Below are 19,564 nucleotides of genomic sequence, written 5' to 3'. Positions count from 1 at the left end.
GACATCTAGCTCATCATGAGCACTTCTAGCAATCAACATCATCCACATAAAGTACCAAAATCATAAGGCTACCATTATAGTCCTTTTTCGTGCATAAACATGGATCTATATCATTACAAGTATATCTCTGTGAGTGCATGAAAGCATCAAACTTGTGGTACCATTCCTCCCTAGGTGCCTACTTAAGGCCATAAAGGCTCTTTGTCAACTTGCACACTGGGTGTTCCCTACCTTTTTCCTCAAAGCTATGAGATTGCTACATATAAATCTCATCATGCAAGTCCCCATGTAAGAAAGCCCTCCTGGCATCCATCTGATAGAGATCTAGATCTAACTGTGTAACCAAGGCTAATACCAAGTGTAGGGTTGTCATCTTGACTACAACAGAGAAGACTTCATTGAAGTCAACACCATGCTCCTACTTCTTAAAACCCTTAACAACGAATTTGGCCTTATAAGCTGGCTTCAGACATCTAGGGGTACTTTTCAACTTGTACACCCACTTGTATAACAAAGCATGCTTTTCACTAAGCAAAGGAACCAAATCCCACATATAATTTTAAGTAGTGAGTCATACTCTGACTGTACGGCCCTCTCCCAAGAGTGATTATCACCTCTACGCATGGCCTCATTGTAGGAAAGAGTCTCACTAGTATCTATCACCATTACATAGTCCATAGAGGGCGCAAACCGATCATGCTAATGTCTATCTCTAGAAGACTGCCACACGAAGCAAGCTGTGAGGCTTATATCTCAAGTCTAACATCATGGTCCTAGGACACTAGCATCAGTTGCTACTGGTTGTATAGTAATATAAGACTCCTCTTAAAATATCACCATGCATACCTCAATGACCTATTCAGGTTGCTTATACATTTTCTCCTCATGAAAAACAATATCATGGATGCAGATGGCCTTTCAAGCCTGCGGATCCCATAAGTAATAGCTCATCTCACCTAGATTCTCATAACCAAGAAAGACGCATTTCACAAACTTAGGATCTAGCTTATTATGCTTGTCCTTGGGGGAACATGGTAGTAAGCCTCACAACCAAAGATATGCAAATGAGTATATGATGGGCGGTCTTCCAGACTATACCTCCTTTGTAACTTGATAGTCAAGAGTAGTGTACAGTGATCGATTAATCAAATCTACGATAGTAGTAGTTGCCTTAGACCAAAAGTGTTGTGGTAAGCCTATATGGCTAAGCATACCATGAACTCAATTCTAAATCGTTCTATTCATGCACTCAGCCATAGCATTCTAGGACAGGGTGTATGGGATGGTCAACTAATGCTCAATACCCCTCTCTTCACTAAGTTGATCAAAGGCTTTAGATACATACTCACCTCCATTGTCAGATTGTAGACATTTGAGTCTATACTTAGATTAGTTCTCAACAAAAGCAAGCCAATGCTGAAAGATAGCCAAGTCTTTCAATTTTTGCTTTATGGGGTATGCCTAGACCTTATGTGAGTAATCATCAATGAAAGTAACAAAATACTTCACACCACCTAACAATTTGCAGGGCATAGGTGCACAAACATTAGAATGAACAAGAGCCAGAGACTCACCCATGAATATAATGCCAGACTTCTTATGCAAATTACGAGTCTGCCTGCCATAAAGACAATGCTCACAAGAATCAAAACACTTACAGTCACAAGGGGTGAAAGATATTACAAACATGTAAGCATTTTCATTCCCTTTAATAACATGTGTCCAAGGTTGTGATGCCATAATGATATATGTGGTACTATAGCCATTGCCAAAACATAGTGAATAGACCTAGATACAAGTAAGGGATAAAGAGTGCCAAACTTGGCACCTCGTGGCACGACAAGATTCCCATGGGTAACCTTCCAAGAGGAATCACCAAAAGATACAACATAGCCTGCATCATCTACTGTCCAGTCGAAAGCAAGCTTGCAAACATGGTGTACATCATGAAAAGTAAATATGCTGCCTTTGAAGGAAAGTATAGCTAGACATCTCCAATACCAACAATATCCAATGCCAAGTCATTACCCAATCTAACAAACCCTATGATGCTTTGGTAGGAGTGAAACTACTCTCGATGAGGGGTGATATGAAATGAAGCCCCTAAAGATTAGCTTTATGAGACATGTTATCATTGCCTCTTGGAGTCGGAAAGCTTTTTTTCTTTGCAGGGGAAGCGAATTGGTTGATAGATAAATCTTAAACGATCGAGGAGGGGAGGGCAAGCCAATAAATTTCAAGGAGAGGATTGGTAGGTTGATAATTGTGGCGAACAAATCCAGCTAGCGGGTCGAAAGACTCGAGGGTGTTTGAAAATAGGCATATCCGAGAGTAATGTAAAGCAAACATAACCGTGGAGGAGGAACATTTTACTGTAAAGTCGCCTGCTCACGAGTTGCATGCTTTCTCAAAAATCTTAAATGGCGGCTTGAGCCTCAAGACTCTGAAGACTGAGACCCATCAACACATTCAAAGGAAAAAGGAAGGAAGAAAGGAGAAAAAGAGGCTTCCCTTTTTATTATTACAATTTAGCACCATCCGCATCAGGTTTTCTGCGATCTACATCTATCTCGACATTGTATCCCGGCGTCCTGGAACAAATCTCATGCAAAATTTTGCAATTCCCAAACATTGATTGTGGTGCCCTCAATCCACCCAGCTAGGTTTCATACCTCAAATAGCGTAATGGGTACGTCTTTGGATCTATGAACTGAAAGGATGTCTGCCACCGGCCCTGCGTCCATGAATTCCACCGATGATGAAGCCCGCACTAGTCCCGAGAAAATGTCCTTGCAGTATGAGGAGCTTTTTGATGATGATACTGTCAATGATACACCATGCTACCTGCCTGACAAGGCCCAGATTGACTTTTCCCCATCAGCTTACAGTAATGGCAATCAGGAAGCAGAGCTGGAGACCGCCAGTCGCCCCTTCATTGCTCCGGCAGAGCAGCAGGATCCTCTAGAGAACCTGACCTTTTCGACCGAGGAGCTGGACAGGCCGTCTTGTCAGGAGCAAAGTAAGAGTAGGGAGTCATCAGACCTGAGTTCAGGGGCAGAGGTTCTTGAACAGGTGGCTAGTGGGACTTCTTATGATGTGGATGACACAGGCTCGAAACCAATTGGACAAATTGAAGAATCAGATCAGAAAATGGAGGATGAAAGACCGCAGGAAAGGACTTCATCTGATGAAGCAGGATTACAGGTTTCTGAGAATGGCAATATTCAGGAGGCACCATCAGAGCTGTTACCAGGGGTTGCTAGCACGTCTGGGGAGATCAGTGCCAGTTACAGTGTAAACGGCGAAGAGGAACCTTGGCTTAGTCAGACCAGTGTTACACGGGATTTAGATGCACGACCAACAAATCTGATCCCAGGGAAGCAACATCAAGATGAGGTGTATATCTCTTTCAGTATCTTTCTGAAGTTTCCAGGGGACTGTTTTGATTTGAGCATCTGGTCTTTATCTATGAGCAGTCAATACATTTCATTGTGCTGTTAAAGCAGCGGTTTGTCAAAATTGGACTGCTTCTGTCGGTGTGTTTTTACTTTTCATTTTGTAAGAGAGCCATGCGACTTCTGGTTTCTGTAAAGCTTGCACTTCAAATCTCGAGTAGTGCCTAGAGCTTATTGCATTTGAAATGCAAATGTAGCATACGAAACATTTATGATCATTTTGAGATTGACTCTATGCTAGTGCAAGCCACACCAGTCTACTTCATGTGCACAAACAGTGGTGCTGTACACACCATGTGAACACAATTAAGGGTGTGACATGGACATCTATCAGGCCAACACTGCTGCATTCAGTCACTTGATGTGTTGGTTGCACATAGTCCTGGTGTGCAATTCTGTTGTCCGAGAAAGTCCCAACTTTCAGAAGTCAAAATGAGTAAAGTCTATGAAGAATGATGTCTTGTCTAAGATAAGGTACTTGACTCCGAGTTCAGCCAGCCAAGAGTTGAGTGTCAAGTTTTATTTAACAAACCTATTGGTTGACTGTAAATGCAGGGACCATTAATTAATCTTCATTGTTCTCCTTCATTTCGTTTTGGATGGCTTGTAGATGAATAGCAGCAGCTTAGCATATTTAAGGCACTGGCCATGTTAGCTTGAGCTTGTAGCCTTGTGCCCTTTCCTTGGTCCTATCCACATTCTTTAATCCCGTTGATGTTTCCTTAAAGTATTCATCTCTTTCATGCAGTTGATTTTCATCTAAGATCACTTCGAATTGAGGCCCACTTTGGGATCCTTGATGATGTTGCTAACGATACCTTCAAATACACATGTACTGACACAGCAAGGGTTTGTATCACAAACGCTTGATCTTTCTACCTATCTGTAACCAGTAACATGCTTAACTGAAAGGAAATGCTTTGGATATTATAGCCACAGAGAAAGGGCTGCAACCCTGATCATAGGAAAAAGACAACTATCTGCCCTCATGTCTATCAGTAAATGATGCAGCCAACTCTTTGCCAAATTTCTCAATGATGCAGATAGTAAATAGAGGAATGTGATGAAGAAGATATTGGCTTGATCAGGTTTGCCTCCTGCAGATTTTGGTTCTCCATTGTAGAAGACACCCCATGTAGTGCACCTATGATGTGGTGATGCCATAGTGTGTGCACAAGGAGGGCTGACAATCCTGTGAAGCACTAGTTGCATGCCAGTTGACAGCTTTGCTGGTTGTGCAGCAGGTCACTTTTGATGGTGCAAAGTTAATATTTTGATGGCACGGCAAGACATTAATGTTGAAGAAGTTGGGCTGCATTAAGTAATGTTAATTCAATTGGGCTGCACACTTCATGAGTATAGATACAAAGTGAACTAGAAAATGGACTAAGCCATTGTGGTTATCATCACCTCATTAGGGTTAATCATCAGCTTGGAGTCTTCTCATCTTAGTAAGATCTTATTTGCAGCGATCATGGTCATATCTGTTGAAATATCAGAGTGAGAGCAAGAGAGTGTGCACAAGAGGGAGAGAGAGAGCTCAAGTACAAGAAGATGATCTTGCTTAATGAGTTGTTCACAAGTACGACTGGTATACTCTCCTCTAGCTTGAGAGTGAACTTTAGGTTGTTTAAATAGCCTCTGGATAGCTAGGGTTAGGGTTTCCCCCTGCCCTCCAGTTCATTCACACCCAACTACCCTTATCCACCCTTGCATACATAGGGTTCACACGCCTATCTCTCAACACCCCCTCTCAATGCTAGAGTGGCATTGGACTACAAGATATGTTAATTGCCCCCCTTAAACAAAATGGGATGCCTTTATAAATCAAGCTACAAGAGTGCTTATAAGTAGAGGATTTTATAATTTTAGAAAAGGCGATCATCAGATGTTTTGGAGACAAAGTTAGCTTCCAATTCTTTTGGTACTTTAGGGATGGTAGGACATTTACTGGTAATATGCCCTGTCTTTTTACATTTGTTGCACTTCATTTTGTCAATATATTTTTTTCAATAGTTACTGACAAGATGTCTCTTCTTATTGCAAAAGGAGCATTTGGTGGAGATAGTATAAACCAAGAGTTGCTCGCGGGCTGTTGAACTAGATCCCTGACTGGTGCTCCCTTCTTTTTGATTTTTTTTTCTCCTCATCTAAACAAGATTGGATGATGCTTTTCAAGGTTGGATTTGGGATATTTATAACAGTAGTTACAAGGGTTGGGAATACCTTCTTTATAGCTTTTAAGAGAATTGCAATCGCATCTTCATTATGAATCAGAGCTTGAACTGAGGATAGCTGTGCCATGAGTCCCTTCATGTGAGAAATAAACTTTCCTAGGTCTTCTTCTTGTTTATACTCCAGACTAGAAAATTCTATCTTAAGGAAGATTTTAGAGTTCTTTTCTGTAGCCCCATAGAGCTTTTCAAGCTCTTTCCATTTCTCCTTGGAAGTGGAGAGTTGCTCAATGTAATGGATTAGAGATTCATCTAGATGAATTATGATTATGGCTTGGGATCTTTCATCATCTTCTACATCAAGTGTGTTTGATGGATCAATAACCTTGGTCCCTTTGATGAAGGGCTAGTAGCTCCGTTCCATCATTTTATACTTCACTAGTACCTGCCATGGATGAAAGTCTTTTCCATTAAACTTATGGATTTGAGGTCTAACATCGGCATAAGCAATGGCCATGATAGGAAGGTCTTACCGATTGCTCTAGGCAATGGCAATGTCTAGTCCTTTACACAATGGCTAGTAAGTGGGGAAGCAAAAAGAGATGATTAATACATAGCAGACTTAATTGTGATGTGTTATAAGATGAGATGGGGGATGAGGACAATGGACTATGTGTTTATAACCTACACATAGCCTTACAATGACAGTTGAGTACTTAATGAATATGCTTAAGATAGATAGAGACTAATGTTCTTAAGATTGAGATCTAGGGTAAAATATATTCCACATGCTGATTAGAAATAAGATCATGACTATGAGATGTAGCATTAGTGCTTACAAGCACTCATCTCATAGTGTATGTTCTTAAGTCAGCTTTTTTATGAGCTTACTAATATCCACAAGGTGTGTTTGGACCTAAGTTGAAGCTGTAGATCTAAAATAGACTCCGCAGGACTTAAATTAGTGATTAAAATCACTGTTGATGATTTCAGTAAGTGAAAAAATTCAAAAAACCAAGTTTGCAAGCTTTGGCAATGGCTATTAGCAGGATACATAGTTAGGGTTTTGCTTTGTGTGAGCAGTAGGGAAGGAATTGTGCCAAACCCTCTTAGGTGGAGATAGCCCACTTGGGGGGGGGCTAACAAATCCCTGTGGTGGCTTAGGTGATTATGCCCTCTACTGCCCGTGCTATAGCGCAAAAGCTTATGCTGTCCAGATCTGCATTGTTTTTGGGAAACACACAATGCTGCCTTCCTCGTTGCCCAATGTTAGTGTTTGATATACTGTGCTGAAGTGCCCTGAGCTGGGAATGAAGTCTCGAGAAGAAATCAAGAGCTGATATGGCCTCCTTTGCTCACACAAGCTTCTCCAATGGAGATAAGTGTTGGCTAGCTATGGAGGTTGAAAGACTAAGATGGGAAAATGAAGTTTTTCTTGTGCAGATCTTACTTAATGAGTTGTTTACAAGTACAACTGGTATACTCTCCTCTACCTTGAGAGTGACTCTTAGGCTGTTTAAATAGCCTCTGGATGGCTAGGGTTAGGGGTTCCCCTTGCCCTCTAGTTCATTCACACCCAGCTACCCTTATCCACGCTTGCATACATAGGATTCACATGCCTAACTTGCAACAATATCTTGGTGAGTGATCAAGGAGATCTTTAGTATGGGGCAGTGTGAATGTGAGCGAGTGCGTGGATTGGAATGTTTATGGCTGCTTGAATCAAGTGAAGACTGATTGTGCTAAATTGAGAATTGTCATAGAATGGATAGGGATGCATTTTGTGAATATAGAGTGTGAGAGTGTGCTAGATTATAGATAGTGCACCACTTGGGCTTTCAGAGCTTATACCTTGGATTGTAAACTAGTAAGACATCTTCCAAATGTGCAATCACCCAACAAACTGTGTGTTGATGAAAAAAGTGCGAATGCCAAAAGGCAATCAACTACTATAGAAGGTGTAGATGTGTTGCCTAAACAAGGAAATACTGTTGCCTGCAGCTACAGAGGATGCCGCTACCTCTAGATGACGACGACTGACTGAAGAAGGCTGCCCCTGAGCAATAAATGCTGCCACCAGGGGTCGCCAAGCTGAAAACACACATGTAGACCCACTAGATGCTGCCACCTCCTCCACATATAGTTGCGTCTGTAGCAAACACAAGCCTGGATTGCTGTGTTTGATGGTTGGGCTGCTCCTCATCAATAGATCTCGACCTTGTGCTCTCACTTAGGCGATGATACCATGCAAGTGTATCACAGAAGAAGAAACATCAACACACACACACACACACACACACACACACACACACACACACACACACACACACAGAGTAGGGTTTAGATCGTCGGTGTCTCAACGGCTGTTGTGAATTCTGTAATCTGGTGCCTGCGTGACGTGGAGCCTCTGTTTTGTGATTGCAGAATCGCATTTTGTCAAACACTTTCCAATTGGATTTGAAATGCTATCCATGGCGCACTGTATACCTGCAGGCCTGTGAGGTGCCTTTGACATACAATGTAGAGAGGAGACGCGCTCTGTGCTATCGCGAACTCTGGAAGGAGACGACAAAGAGTTGAAAAGACTGCTCACTTTCAGGTGATAGTCTACTTGTAGAAAAGAGTGTCACAGAGAGTTTTCACGCAAGGAGTCATCTCACATTTGGTTGGACTTACCTAGTTAGGGTTCAGAAAGACGTTTGTGATCAACATCTAGTTCTGCTATGGTGAATCTGCAAGAATCAAATGGTATCGACGTGGCCTTCCTCAATTAGCATATAGGTCAAGGGAATGACCAAGATTTGGAGGGTTCAGATGGTGATTTGTCGGCTGAAGACCCTGGGCCGTTGATGGATGGGGATGAGATGGGCAAACGTCGTAGGATGTCAGTTGAAGAACTGGTCTTAAGCACCACCTCCCCCCCCACCAAAAAAAAAAAAAAAAAAGACTTAGTCAGGTTTTCTTGCTCACAGACTGATGGGTCTCTTCAGTTCATGCTGGCCACTACCAATCATCTTATGTTGGATTATGTCCATGCTAATGAGGGTAAAGCTAACTCTTTACCGGATGAGGATCATGTAGTAGTCATGGGAACGGACCTGGTCTTACAGTAGATTGTTGCTTTCCATGAGAGGGCAGTCATCTTTTACTTTATTGGGAGGACTCCCTTGATTACGAGAATTCGTGCTTGGCTGCAATCCATGCTAGTTAGTGTTGAACAGTGCCGTGATGATGTTTCAGGGCATATGCAGGCTCCTCTTGTTGAAGTGATTTACGATGGACCAAGGGGGTTCTTTGAGATTCTCTTTCATTTCTTGAAAGTGCGGGCTCTCATTATGCAACACATTCCTTTGTTTATGGATGGGCAGCTAGTTCATATGGTCCCTTGGAGGCCTATGGCCGAGTTTCAGGAGGTGCTGAGGCAGGCATGCCCAATTTGGGTGGAGGTGGTTGATTTTCCTTCACATCTTTGGAGACTCCTCCCTTTGGTCTTGAGAATTGGTTTACAGAAGGCAGATCTTGTAGATGTAATTCGAAGTGAAATGGAGAGATTCCAGGTAGCTAAAGCCATTGATGTAAAAGGGAAAGGGAAAGCGGTGAAAGCGAAAGGGAAAGGGAAAGCCATTGATGTAAAAGGGAATGTGAAAGGTATTTCTTTGGGCAGTAAGCAATATCGGTTGCCGAAAGTTGTGTTAGCTGGAAATTGGGATGTCTTTTGTGTTGTGGAGCATAAACAACGCGCTTTGGCTGGCTCTTCTTATGTTTACAAGGATTATGCAGTCTTTTTTAGTAAAATCTGGAGTTATGTTGGTTGTCGAATCTTCCTTGCAACCATCCTTGGTTTCTCAGGACCCTCGCGGTTGATTTATGATTCTGGAAATACTTTATGAGGGAGAGGTCTTGTGGCTGGTGGGTGTATATGCACCTTCTACTGCAAGGAAACGTTGTCAGCTTCGGGATGACTTGCACTGCCTTGGCATGGGTGATTTTAATGCATGTGTTTCTGGGGATCAGGCGACTTCTCCACATTCAGTCATGGATGCTCCTAAGAGACAGGCTTGGGATGCTCTTGCAACCATGTCTTTGAAACAAGACATGTAGTCCTGGATGTATCCATCACAATCAGGATATACTTATCGTTCTTTTTAGCGTCCAAATACCTGGACTAGATTGGATAGGATCTACATTTGCCAATCTGATTCTTTTCTTCTTGTAGTCATTGGCATGTGGGTGGAAAGACAGCATGTCTTGTCGGATCATTACCCTTTGGTCTTGGAAATGAGTCACATACCTGTTAATGCTTTTAAGGCTCTCCTTGCTCGTTTACCTCTTCGTTTTAACCAATCTTTTCTGCAACAAAATCAGTTTTTGGATGGTGTTCAGGAACTGATCGCTTCTTTTAGCTTGAGGGTCCTATCTGGAGGGATGGATGCATGAACGGTGTCGCAGCGCGTAGGGTTAAAGGTCACCACAGGGGTTTGGCAAGAGAAGAATGTGGGGGTTCAAGAGCTTAGACTTCGGAGATGGTAGAGATAAGAGAAGGGTTGAAGGTTTCAAGCCAAGTTCTTGAAGATAAGAGACAGCAGGGTATAGGTAGATTCAAGGAGAGGAGTAGATGGAAGAGAAGGGGTTCAAAGAGATTGAAGATGTAGAAGAATATTCCCAAAAAGAATTAGAAAATATAGAAGAATACTAACAGAGATGAAGCCTGTCAGTTTCTTTCAGCATTATGAGAAAATATAACTCTAATAGATAAAAACGTGTACAAAATAATACCTTTCACTATGCTGCTCGGATCGCTAATCCGATGCTTTCAATGGCTCCGAAAGGGGAGTTAAATACCAAGATGCCTGGCCAGAATCCTGCCAGATCACTCCTTCTTCATCTTTCACTTTCGGAGTGCTGTTCATTGCCTGAAAACAGCGATCGCGCGTCGTGCAGTTTCGCTAATCTCTTTTTTTACATAAAATCCTCTCAAATTGGCTGAAAGCTACATGCTTTCTTTTACATGTTCTCCTAATCTAGAAGTTATCTATAGTTTTATGGATTTTTACAAGAGATAATATCTAGAATATCAAAAATTGACTAAAAACTTGTCCAAAAAAATCTAATATTTTGAACCATGAACACTAATACTAATGCCTAAAGTGACATTGGGCTCTCTAAATCTAAAAGGAAGCCACACTCTAGATTTTTTTACACGGTGTACGCGTAGCGGCACGACATCCACCCTCTCCTAACCTACACATCCTCTGGCATGTGCCAAAGGCTTACGGATTCGCAGTGTCAGAAGAAGTATCTTCTGCCATGTCAATGTCTTCATCTTCTGCCTCTTCTTCTTCCTCTATGTCTTCATGCTCTTGAACTAATTATATTCAAGTCTTTTAGCTCATATGTTGAACTTTCTCTTTGTTTGAAGAGCTTGATTCTTTTTCCAGCTATGGGTATCTTCATGCTTGTTCCATCCAATTCAGCCAATGAATATGTGGCATTGTCATGAACGACCTTTACCACATATGGGCCAAACCAACGCTTTACCATCTTCCTAGAAGCACTGTATTGATTGTCTAGGTTGCTGTCATAGACAAGCACCCAGTCATTTTTTTGAATTGCTCTTGGCCGAAGTCGATGTCGCTTATCAAATCTTCTTTTGTTATTTAGTCTTGCTGTCTTTAGCTTCTCAATAGCTGCTTGAACATCTTCAGGCCTTCTTTCTAGTTGCCATATGCGCAAAGTCAGCAACTCTTCTCTACTGATGCCTTTCTCCCAAGATAGAAGACTCCATGTGAGAATAGATTCTTCAATTGGCATAATTGGTTGTTGTCCATGCATAATTTCAGCTGGCATATAGCCAGTCATTGAACTGTGAGTAGTCCGGTCAGCCCATAATGCAAAAGGTAGCATTTTAGGCCATTCTTTGATCTTTTCTCTACAAGACTTTGATAGAGCTTTGAGAATAGGTTGATGACCTCTCTCACTCTTTCCATTGCCTTCAGGGTTGTAGGATGATGTTAAAGCCAACTTAATATCCAATTGAGCAAAGAAGTTGCGTGCCTTATCAGCATCCAACTCTCCTCTATCTGCAGTTACTTTACCCACACAACCATATCTACAAAACACTTCTTCAAGCAAAAAACGACAAACAGCTTGAGTGGATTTGGTTGTTAACGCTTTGCCTTCAACTTGATTGGTTAGATCCTCTCTTGCAAGCACTAAATACCGCATATTCCATCTTCCTGTAGGCATGGTTACAAGATCAATAACCCATCTATAATGTATAGACAAAGGATAAGTTGGCTGTAACCCATCTTGATGCTTGACCATAGAATACATTTGACACACATAACAGGTTTCAACAAGATGTGCTATGTCCCGATACATGTTTTGCCACCAATATTTTTCTTTGACTTTACTAAAGGTTCCCCATATGCCTCTATGGCCAACCCACAGGCTTTCATGAAATGCCTTCATTACCCGTTGTTGCAATTTTTTGTTACCTAAAACTCGGACAGGCGCTCCTTTCTTCGTCTTTGCGTGCTTCCATAGATGTCATTCTTTAAGAAAAAAGCCATAAGCTTTTCTCTTGATATGCTCGAACTCCTCATCGGTCCAAGTCTCCTTCTTCTTCATTGTGCTCAAATATTGGCCGATCTTTAGCCAATCTTTTTCATAATCTTCTTCATAATCTTCTTCAAGGAAATGAACTAGAACTTGAGCAATGCAATGAGCATGCTGGCTTCTAGTTGACCATCCTGTTGTTTTCAGCTTTGGACCAGTATATTGAGAAACTGAAAAGGTACTTTCAGCAACCATGGAATGAAATTTAGCAAGTATAGATTATTGAGCTTCATCTTCTTCCATCAGCTCTTTTTCATTGTCATATCTTGCACGTGATAGCATGTCAGTAACTGGATTCGCCTTTCCTGCAATATGCTTTAATTCGGGGTTGAGAGACTTAATATATGCAATCCATCTTAGCATAGCAATGTCGGGTGTAGAGCAGTTGGCAATCATGCCCAAGAGTGGAAGACAATCTGTTTCTACCACTACGGAAGCACCTATAAAGTATTCACGATCACACTTTAATGCTGTTACAACTCCCCACAATTTCCTTTTTACTTGTGCATACCTTCTTTGACGTTCATTGAGAACTTTTGCTCCAAATTGAATTGCATACCTGTTACCTTCAAGATCCTCTTGGCCAACAGCCCATCCAATCCCAATGGGACTTGTATCCACAGTAGGGATGATGGGTTGACCATTTGAATAGTCAGTCCTTTTGAGAGTGGGGGCTGAAATTAATAGCTTCTCTAATTTACGCATAGTGAGTATACTCTTTATTCCAAGAGAATCTTTGGCATTTTCTTAATAATTGATAAAGATTTTCGGCTACATGAGCAAAATGTAGTATCCATATGAGATAAAATACACATGTGCCAAGAAATCTTCTCACCTCTGAAATATTTGTGCATTTTTCTTGCATTCTGCTGATGGCATCTATCTTGATTAGAAGGTTTGCGTCCATAGGGGCCACATAGATGTCCAACCACTAGGACTTTTTCTACTCCAAAAATCGACTTAGCTCCAGAAAGGGTAAGATGTACCTCTTCTAGCCTTGTCAAAATCCTGTCACAATCATGAATATGGTTAACTACAAATGTCCTGTAACCATCTTCGTCAAGCTCCTCATTCTTTTCATTGACTTTACATCCCTTGATAGGTACATCATCAAGAAATGGAAGAGTAAGTTGTGGAATAAAGTTCCTCAAGACTTTATGCATGGCATTCATCATATGGGCTACGGAGTTTGTTGCACCTTGTGGTAGAGTGCACATGCGGACCAATCCAAGAGGTGTCTTCATTGTGGTAATGTCTCGGCTTTCTAATGAAAGCTGAAATTGGTCATATCCTGAATATAGGTTGCCCATAGAATAAATTGCTCTACCTGCAAAAGCTTCAGCAAACTCATCAACAATTGGACCCGAACCAACATTTCGGATTGTGGCATGATTGACAGGCTGTAGATCTTGAATGAATTGTAAAGATCCATTTTTCTTAGGCACAATAAACCATCGGTTTGAGTAAGGTGCTGAAGAATGTTCTAAAATCTTCATTCTAATTTTCTCATTTAGAAGTTCCAATAATTTGGGCAGATGCACCCTTGGAACGGGAATGGGCTTGAGGTTCCAAGGCACATGTGGGACCGTAAAAATGACCATAGGAGCCACAATATTTGGATCCACACAGCCTATTTCACTCGGTTGAAATGTAAAAGTTTTTCCATGTTTCATTAGCATTTGCATAAAAGAGTGTTTTTCAGCCGGCGAAAGAAAAGAATTTTCATCTATTTTGAGCTCTTTTATACTTTCAGATGTGAACTTGTGACTAATGTTGGAAGAATCACGAAGACTTGGCTGATTTACTGCCCTATCAGCGAGTCCTTCACTTTCAGGAGGCAGTGGGACTGCCACAGGTTTGACTTTGTTAGCCACTGTCTTGTATTTTGTCTCCACTTGTGCTTCAGCCTTGTTGAGTAAACCAATATCTTCCTGCTTAACAAATTCTTGAATTGTTTGATAAAAATCCAATGGACATACTTCTATGGATTGATTTTCTGCATGAGCAGTTGCATATATTTCAGTTAATGTATCAGTAGTAATTAGTCCAAAAAAATGCCTGAAATATCTTCATTTTCAGTCATCATGTCATAAGTTTTCAGCTCCCTTTTTACATGACATAAATATTTTCTTTCAGCCTTAGTCATGGCCAGAAGAGACTTATAACAGCCCATACTATTGGCTGTACATACATACAAATTTGCTAGAGACACAGTTTCTGTAGCATAAGGAGGTTCAATCTTTTTACATGACGCACTACCATAGCCTCCTTTTATAGTAGTGCAGCCCAAAAACCCTTGAAATCTCAGGTATTAGGAGGCATAGGATAATCACGCAGTCGATCTCTATTTCGATGATGGTTAACACACACAGTAAGAAATTGGATAGCTCGTTCATTATCCTTGCTTCCGATTCAAGCATAGGAAGAACCATCATCAAGAGCTTTTGTTTCCAAGGGGGCTTCAGTCAGATGCCAGGATTATCTTTAGGGAGAAATAAATATTTTGTCACCTTTGTCGACGATGCTACACGAAAGGTATGGGCTTATCCTATTCGTAGCAAGGATGAAGTGCTTGATAAGTTCAAAAAATTCTTGGCATCGGTTGAAAATCAGATTGATAAGACACTTATGTGTCTTCGCTCTGACAATGGTGGGGAATATGTGTCTAAGGCCTTTTAGGCATTTTGTGACAGTAAAGGGATAAAGAGGGAGCTCACTGCTCCTCATAATCCGCCCCAAAATGGAGTTGCGGAGCGTATGAATCGGACCATACAGGATAAGGTCCGTACGATGTTGTCTCATGTTGCATTACTCCATGGTTTTTGGGTAGAGGTTGTTATGACAACCGTTCACTTAATTAATCGGTCACCAAACAGGTCTTTGGGGGGGGGGGGGGGTTCCCCAAGAAGCGTGGTCGGGCAAGCCACCTTCATATGCTCATCTGAATGTGTTTGGTTGCGAGGCTTTTGTGCACATTCGTAAAGAAAAACACAGCAAACTTGAGCCAAACTCCTGTAAATGCATTTTTCTAGGATATGGTGACGAGGGTCAAATGCGGTATAAATTGTGGGATCCCGAGAAAAGGAAAGTAGTACGCAGCAATGACGTTATCTTTCAGGAAGATTGCATGCATAAATAGCCTGAAAAGACTGAGGAGGTCTGTAGGGTTGTATTGCGGAAAGAAATACCTTTTGGACAACAAAATGTGCCCATTGTACAGCAGCAAATACCTGATGTAAATGAATCTGTAAATGCAAAAAATGATGCTGGAAATGATCAGCCAGCTATTGCCCATGATAATGAGCCACCACATGTACAGGAACAGCCAGGACAGCAAGTTGCTGAAATGCCAGGACAGCATGCTGAAAATGGAAATTTGCAGGAACAGCCAGCAAACAATGATCATTGGGTTAGGAGATTGTCTAAGGCTACTAGACAACCTGACAGATTTGTTCCTCGTGCAAATAATGTGGCTGATTATATTGTGTTGACAGATTGTGGTGAACCGTCTTGCTTCAAGGAAGCAATGGACAGACAGGACAGTAAGAAATGGTATAAAGCCATGTTGTCAGAGATGGAATCTCTTGAGAAGAATGGCACTTGGGACTTGGTGTAGTTGCCTAAAGGTAGAAAACCCTTCCATGCAAATGGGTTTACAAGATGAAGGTCACTTCTAGTTCCTCACCAAAGTACAAAGCAAGATTGGTTGCAAAGGGGTACAAGCAGAAGCATGGAATTGACTTTGATGAGATTTTCTCTCCTGTAGTCAAGATGACCACATTGAGAACCATTTTGGGCTTGGTTGCAGTTGAGGTAATGGAATTTATACAGATGGATGTAAAGACTGCATTTTTATATGGTGATTTGCATGAAGACATATATATGCAGTAGCCTGAAGGGTTTGTGGAAAAAGGGAAAGAAAAGATGGTATATAAACTCAAAAGGAGTTTGTATGGATTGAAACAAGCACCAAGAGAATGGTATCATAAGTTTGATACATTCATGCAGTCTCAATTCTTTCATAGAAGTCAAGGGGATCACTGCTTGTACACCAAGAGACAGTAGATGGCAGCTTGATTATCTTGGTTTTGTATGTTGATGACATGCTGATTGCTGGCAGGGATACTCACGCCTTGGATTCATTGAAGCAAAGTCTTCATGGCAGCTTTGACATTAAAGATCTTGGTGATGCAAATCACATTCTTGGCATGCGAATACTCAGAGATAGATCAAAAGGCTTACTCTCTATCTCAACAAGAGTATATCTCCAAGGTTTTGCAGTGTTTTAATATGGAGGGGGGGAAAACGATTGGGGTTCCATTGCCTCCATATGTGAAACTTAGTGCAGAGGGTAGCCCTACATTTGATGATGAGAAGGCTGAAATGGCCAAGATACCCTATGCTTCAGCTGTTGGCAATTTGATGTATGCTATGGTTGCTACACGTCCTGACATTGCCTTGCAGTGGGAGTGGTTAGTAGATACATGGCAATCCCTGGTAAGAAGCATTGGGATGCAGTGAAAGGTATTATGAGATACCTCAAAGGCACAAAGGAGTTGTGTATCTGCTTTGGGAAGTCGAAGGTATCTGTTGTTGGCTTTACGGATACAGACTATGCTGGTCATGCGGATTGCAGGAAGTCCACTTTTGGGTATGTGTTTACTTTCACAAGAGGAGCAGTCTCTTGGATCTCCAAACTACAAAAGTGTGTTGCATTGTCTACTACAATGGCAGAGTATGTGGCTGCCACTGAGGCATGCAAGGAAGCTTTATGGCTTTCATGTCTGGTGGGAGAGCTTGGCATCACAGAGTTACCTGTTCTCCATTGTGATAGTCAGAGTGCTATCATGCTAGCACGGAATCCTGTCTTTCATGCAAAGACAAAGCGCATACAGGTGAAGTACCACTTCATTAGAGATGTACTTGACAGCAAGAGCATTGAGCTTGTCAAAGTGCATATAGATGATAATCTTGCACACCTTCTCACGAAGGGTCTTTCAGCAGAGCGGTTTGCTCATTGCTGACAGATGATGGGAGTTGGATAGATATATGTATTTCAGCTTTGTACATACCTAGACTTAGCTGATTCTTTTCTCCTCTTAAGGCACATTGCCTTTAGGTTGGAGGTTGTTGGGAATAAAGGCCCTTGTGCCTTTAAATGTGCTCGGGTGTGAACACACCCTTAGCACTTGTATTTACATATATATATCTATTTAAAAACCTAAAGGTACACACTCGTCATTGTACCTAAAAATGTGCTCACTCTCTGCTACTCCTCTCACTCACTTTCTGTCTCTCGCTGCACGTAACGACTCACTGTCTCGATCTTCATGTTTGACCCGTCACTACAGATGCTCCAAACACAAGGCGTGATGTTGGAACAAGGCGCCTAAAGCAGAAGAGGAAGGGTAAAGGCAGCCACGAGCCAAGAACTGCCATGTTCCTGTGAAGGGGTGTGAGGGTAGTGGAAGAGGTTGGTGAGAGAAGGAGAGTGGTGGTGGTGACTGAAGAAGGTGGTGAAGAATGACTGAAGAGAGTGGTCAAGAATGAATGAAGTGGCTGCCTATTTATAGGCATAAGCTGTCTAGGGTGGCACACCATTGTGGGGGTGCCCACTGAAAGAGTGACCAAAATTTGGATACTAGCCCTTTTTGGGGCTGTCAGTGTGAAACCCTAAATGAAGTGTGTAAACTGAAGAAGTGGTTTCTCAACATGGGGTGAGGGAGATATCGATGTGTTGTCCATTGTAGATGGATCTCGAGTGTAGTAGCCACCAATCAGAGCAAAGGCTTATGAAGAAAAGTGCTGAAAACACAAAAATGACCTAATGTAGATGATGAAAGCTGATCATCAGCAGTAGTGGGAGGCTGGGTGACAAGTGTAGAACATGTGGGAGCAGTTGCTGGGGTCTAGACAGCTAGTGGAAGGGGGCTAATGACCGAAACCTGCAAGACAAGGATGGGGCTAAATGGTGGGCAGGTTGTCTATTTATAAACGTGGAAGGATCCTCCCAAATTAGGGGTTTGCATGTGGGACATAGAAACTCTAAAGAACTGCTCCCCGTTTAATGTAACTTTTGATGACTTACTGTTTTGGGACTATTTTAAAGAGCTAATCAGTGGGTAGTGAATTTTTAGCTCGACACATGGATCTTGACTGAGGAGTTGTTCCTACACTGGCCATTGCCTAGAAAGTTTGCCATAGATATAGCTTTTCTTAGATCATATTATTTTTCATTCGGGTTATGTGGGGATTTCTGCAGTCTGTTCAAGTTTGTCTTAGAATGGTACTCATGAACTGCCAAGAACAGTTCTTATCATTGTGCAGCCCCAAAATATGTCCAAATGCAATAACATCTACATCAGGTGCAAACAAACTAGAACACTCAAGCTCCTGCTGTCACTCACAAAGTTCTTTAGCAGAATAATAAAATACAGAATGCTGATAATGATAGGCAGGAACCCCTTCATGTAGTCAGGAGTTTATGCATCACAATGAATGATGATATGGCAAGTGCATTTGCCTTTCATGCAGCTGTTTTATGGATAAAGAGTATGAAGAAATGTGCCTCCAGAAGAGAGGAATATGGTATTATGAACCACATATAAGCTTTTCACGAAACAAAAACTGGTTGACATGTGTAGCATGCATGCGGTGCAAATATTTAAGGCTATTGCATGGAAAAATTGTGGAGAAGGGTGAGATACATTGCTAAGCCTGAGTACTCAGCTATGTAGAGAGCATTAAATAATGTACAGCTGCAGAGCTGGGCTGGCTTCTAACACGCTTGAGCCCATCGTAAAACTGGGTTAGACCTACTCATGCTCGATAAGTCAGACTGCTGGCCTGATCAGCTGCTGAATTCCAGCCTTTGTGCTGCAGTGCCTGGCACCTGTACCACCCACCTCTTTCCTTACAAGTCTCCCCCTATGCAGTCAGACTGTAGATAGTGCCTTTTCATGGCACAAGTCCTTTCCTATCCAATCTGTCTCATTGACCACAAAATGTGAATGTTGCCATAAGACGCCATACTAAATTCTAACAGTTGGCTAAACATAGCAGTGCTTGACTACTGAAGTGAAGGAGAATGTAGCAGCTCTGCAATTCATACCTGCAGTTTTCAATTTGTATTTCTATTCAATAACAGTCTTGCCATGATGGTTTTCTGTCAGGATGATACCAGCACCTCATGGAGAAAGCACAAAAAACACTATTTTATACTGAGTCATGCTGGAAAACCGATATATTCTAGGTAGCAATCCTTAACATGATTGGAAATGGATCAGTTGCTCTCAACTACAGTATAAATAGCTCCAT

At 41.7% G+C, this 19,564-nt stretch overlaps 1 protein-coding gene across 1 annotated transcript in view; it reads left to right on the top strand.

The window, feature by feature from the left end:
• The first annotated feature begins 2,337 nt into the window (after positions 1 to 2,337).
• Positions 2,338 to 19,564, top strand: part of LOC148030673 (SAND family protein) — a 43,115-nt gene continuing 25,888 nt past the window's right edge. Inside the window, exons 1-2 of the mRNA XM_087687025.1 lie at positions 2,338 to 3,396; positions 19,420 to 19,499. Coding sequence (XP_087543151.1) covers positions 2,719 to 3,396; positions 19,420 to 19,499 — 758 coding nt within the window. The 5' untranslated portion in view covers positions 2,338 to 2,718. The remainder of the gene's footprint in view (positions 3,397 to 19,419; positions 19,500 to 19,564) is intronic.

Source organism: Lygodium microphyllum, chromosome 10 (assembly GCF_053477565.2).
Source record: "Lygodium microphyllum isolate KBCC chromosome 10, Lygodium_microphyllum_v1.1.10, whole genome shotgun sequence".
NCBI lineage: Eukaryota > Viridiplantae > Streptophyta > Polypodiopsida > Schizaeales > Lygodiaceae > Lygodium > Lygodium microphyllum.
This window is presented reverse-complemented; position numbering and strand designations above follow the sequence as displayed.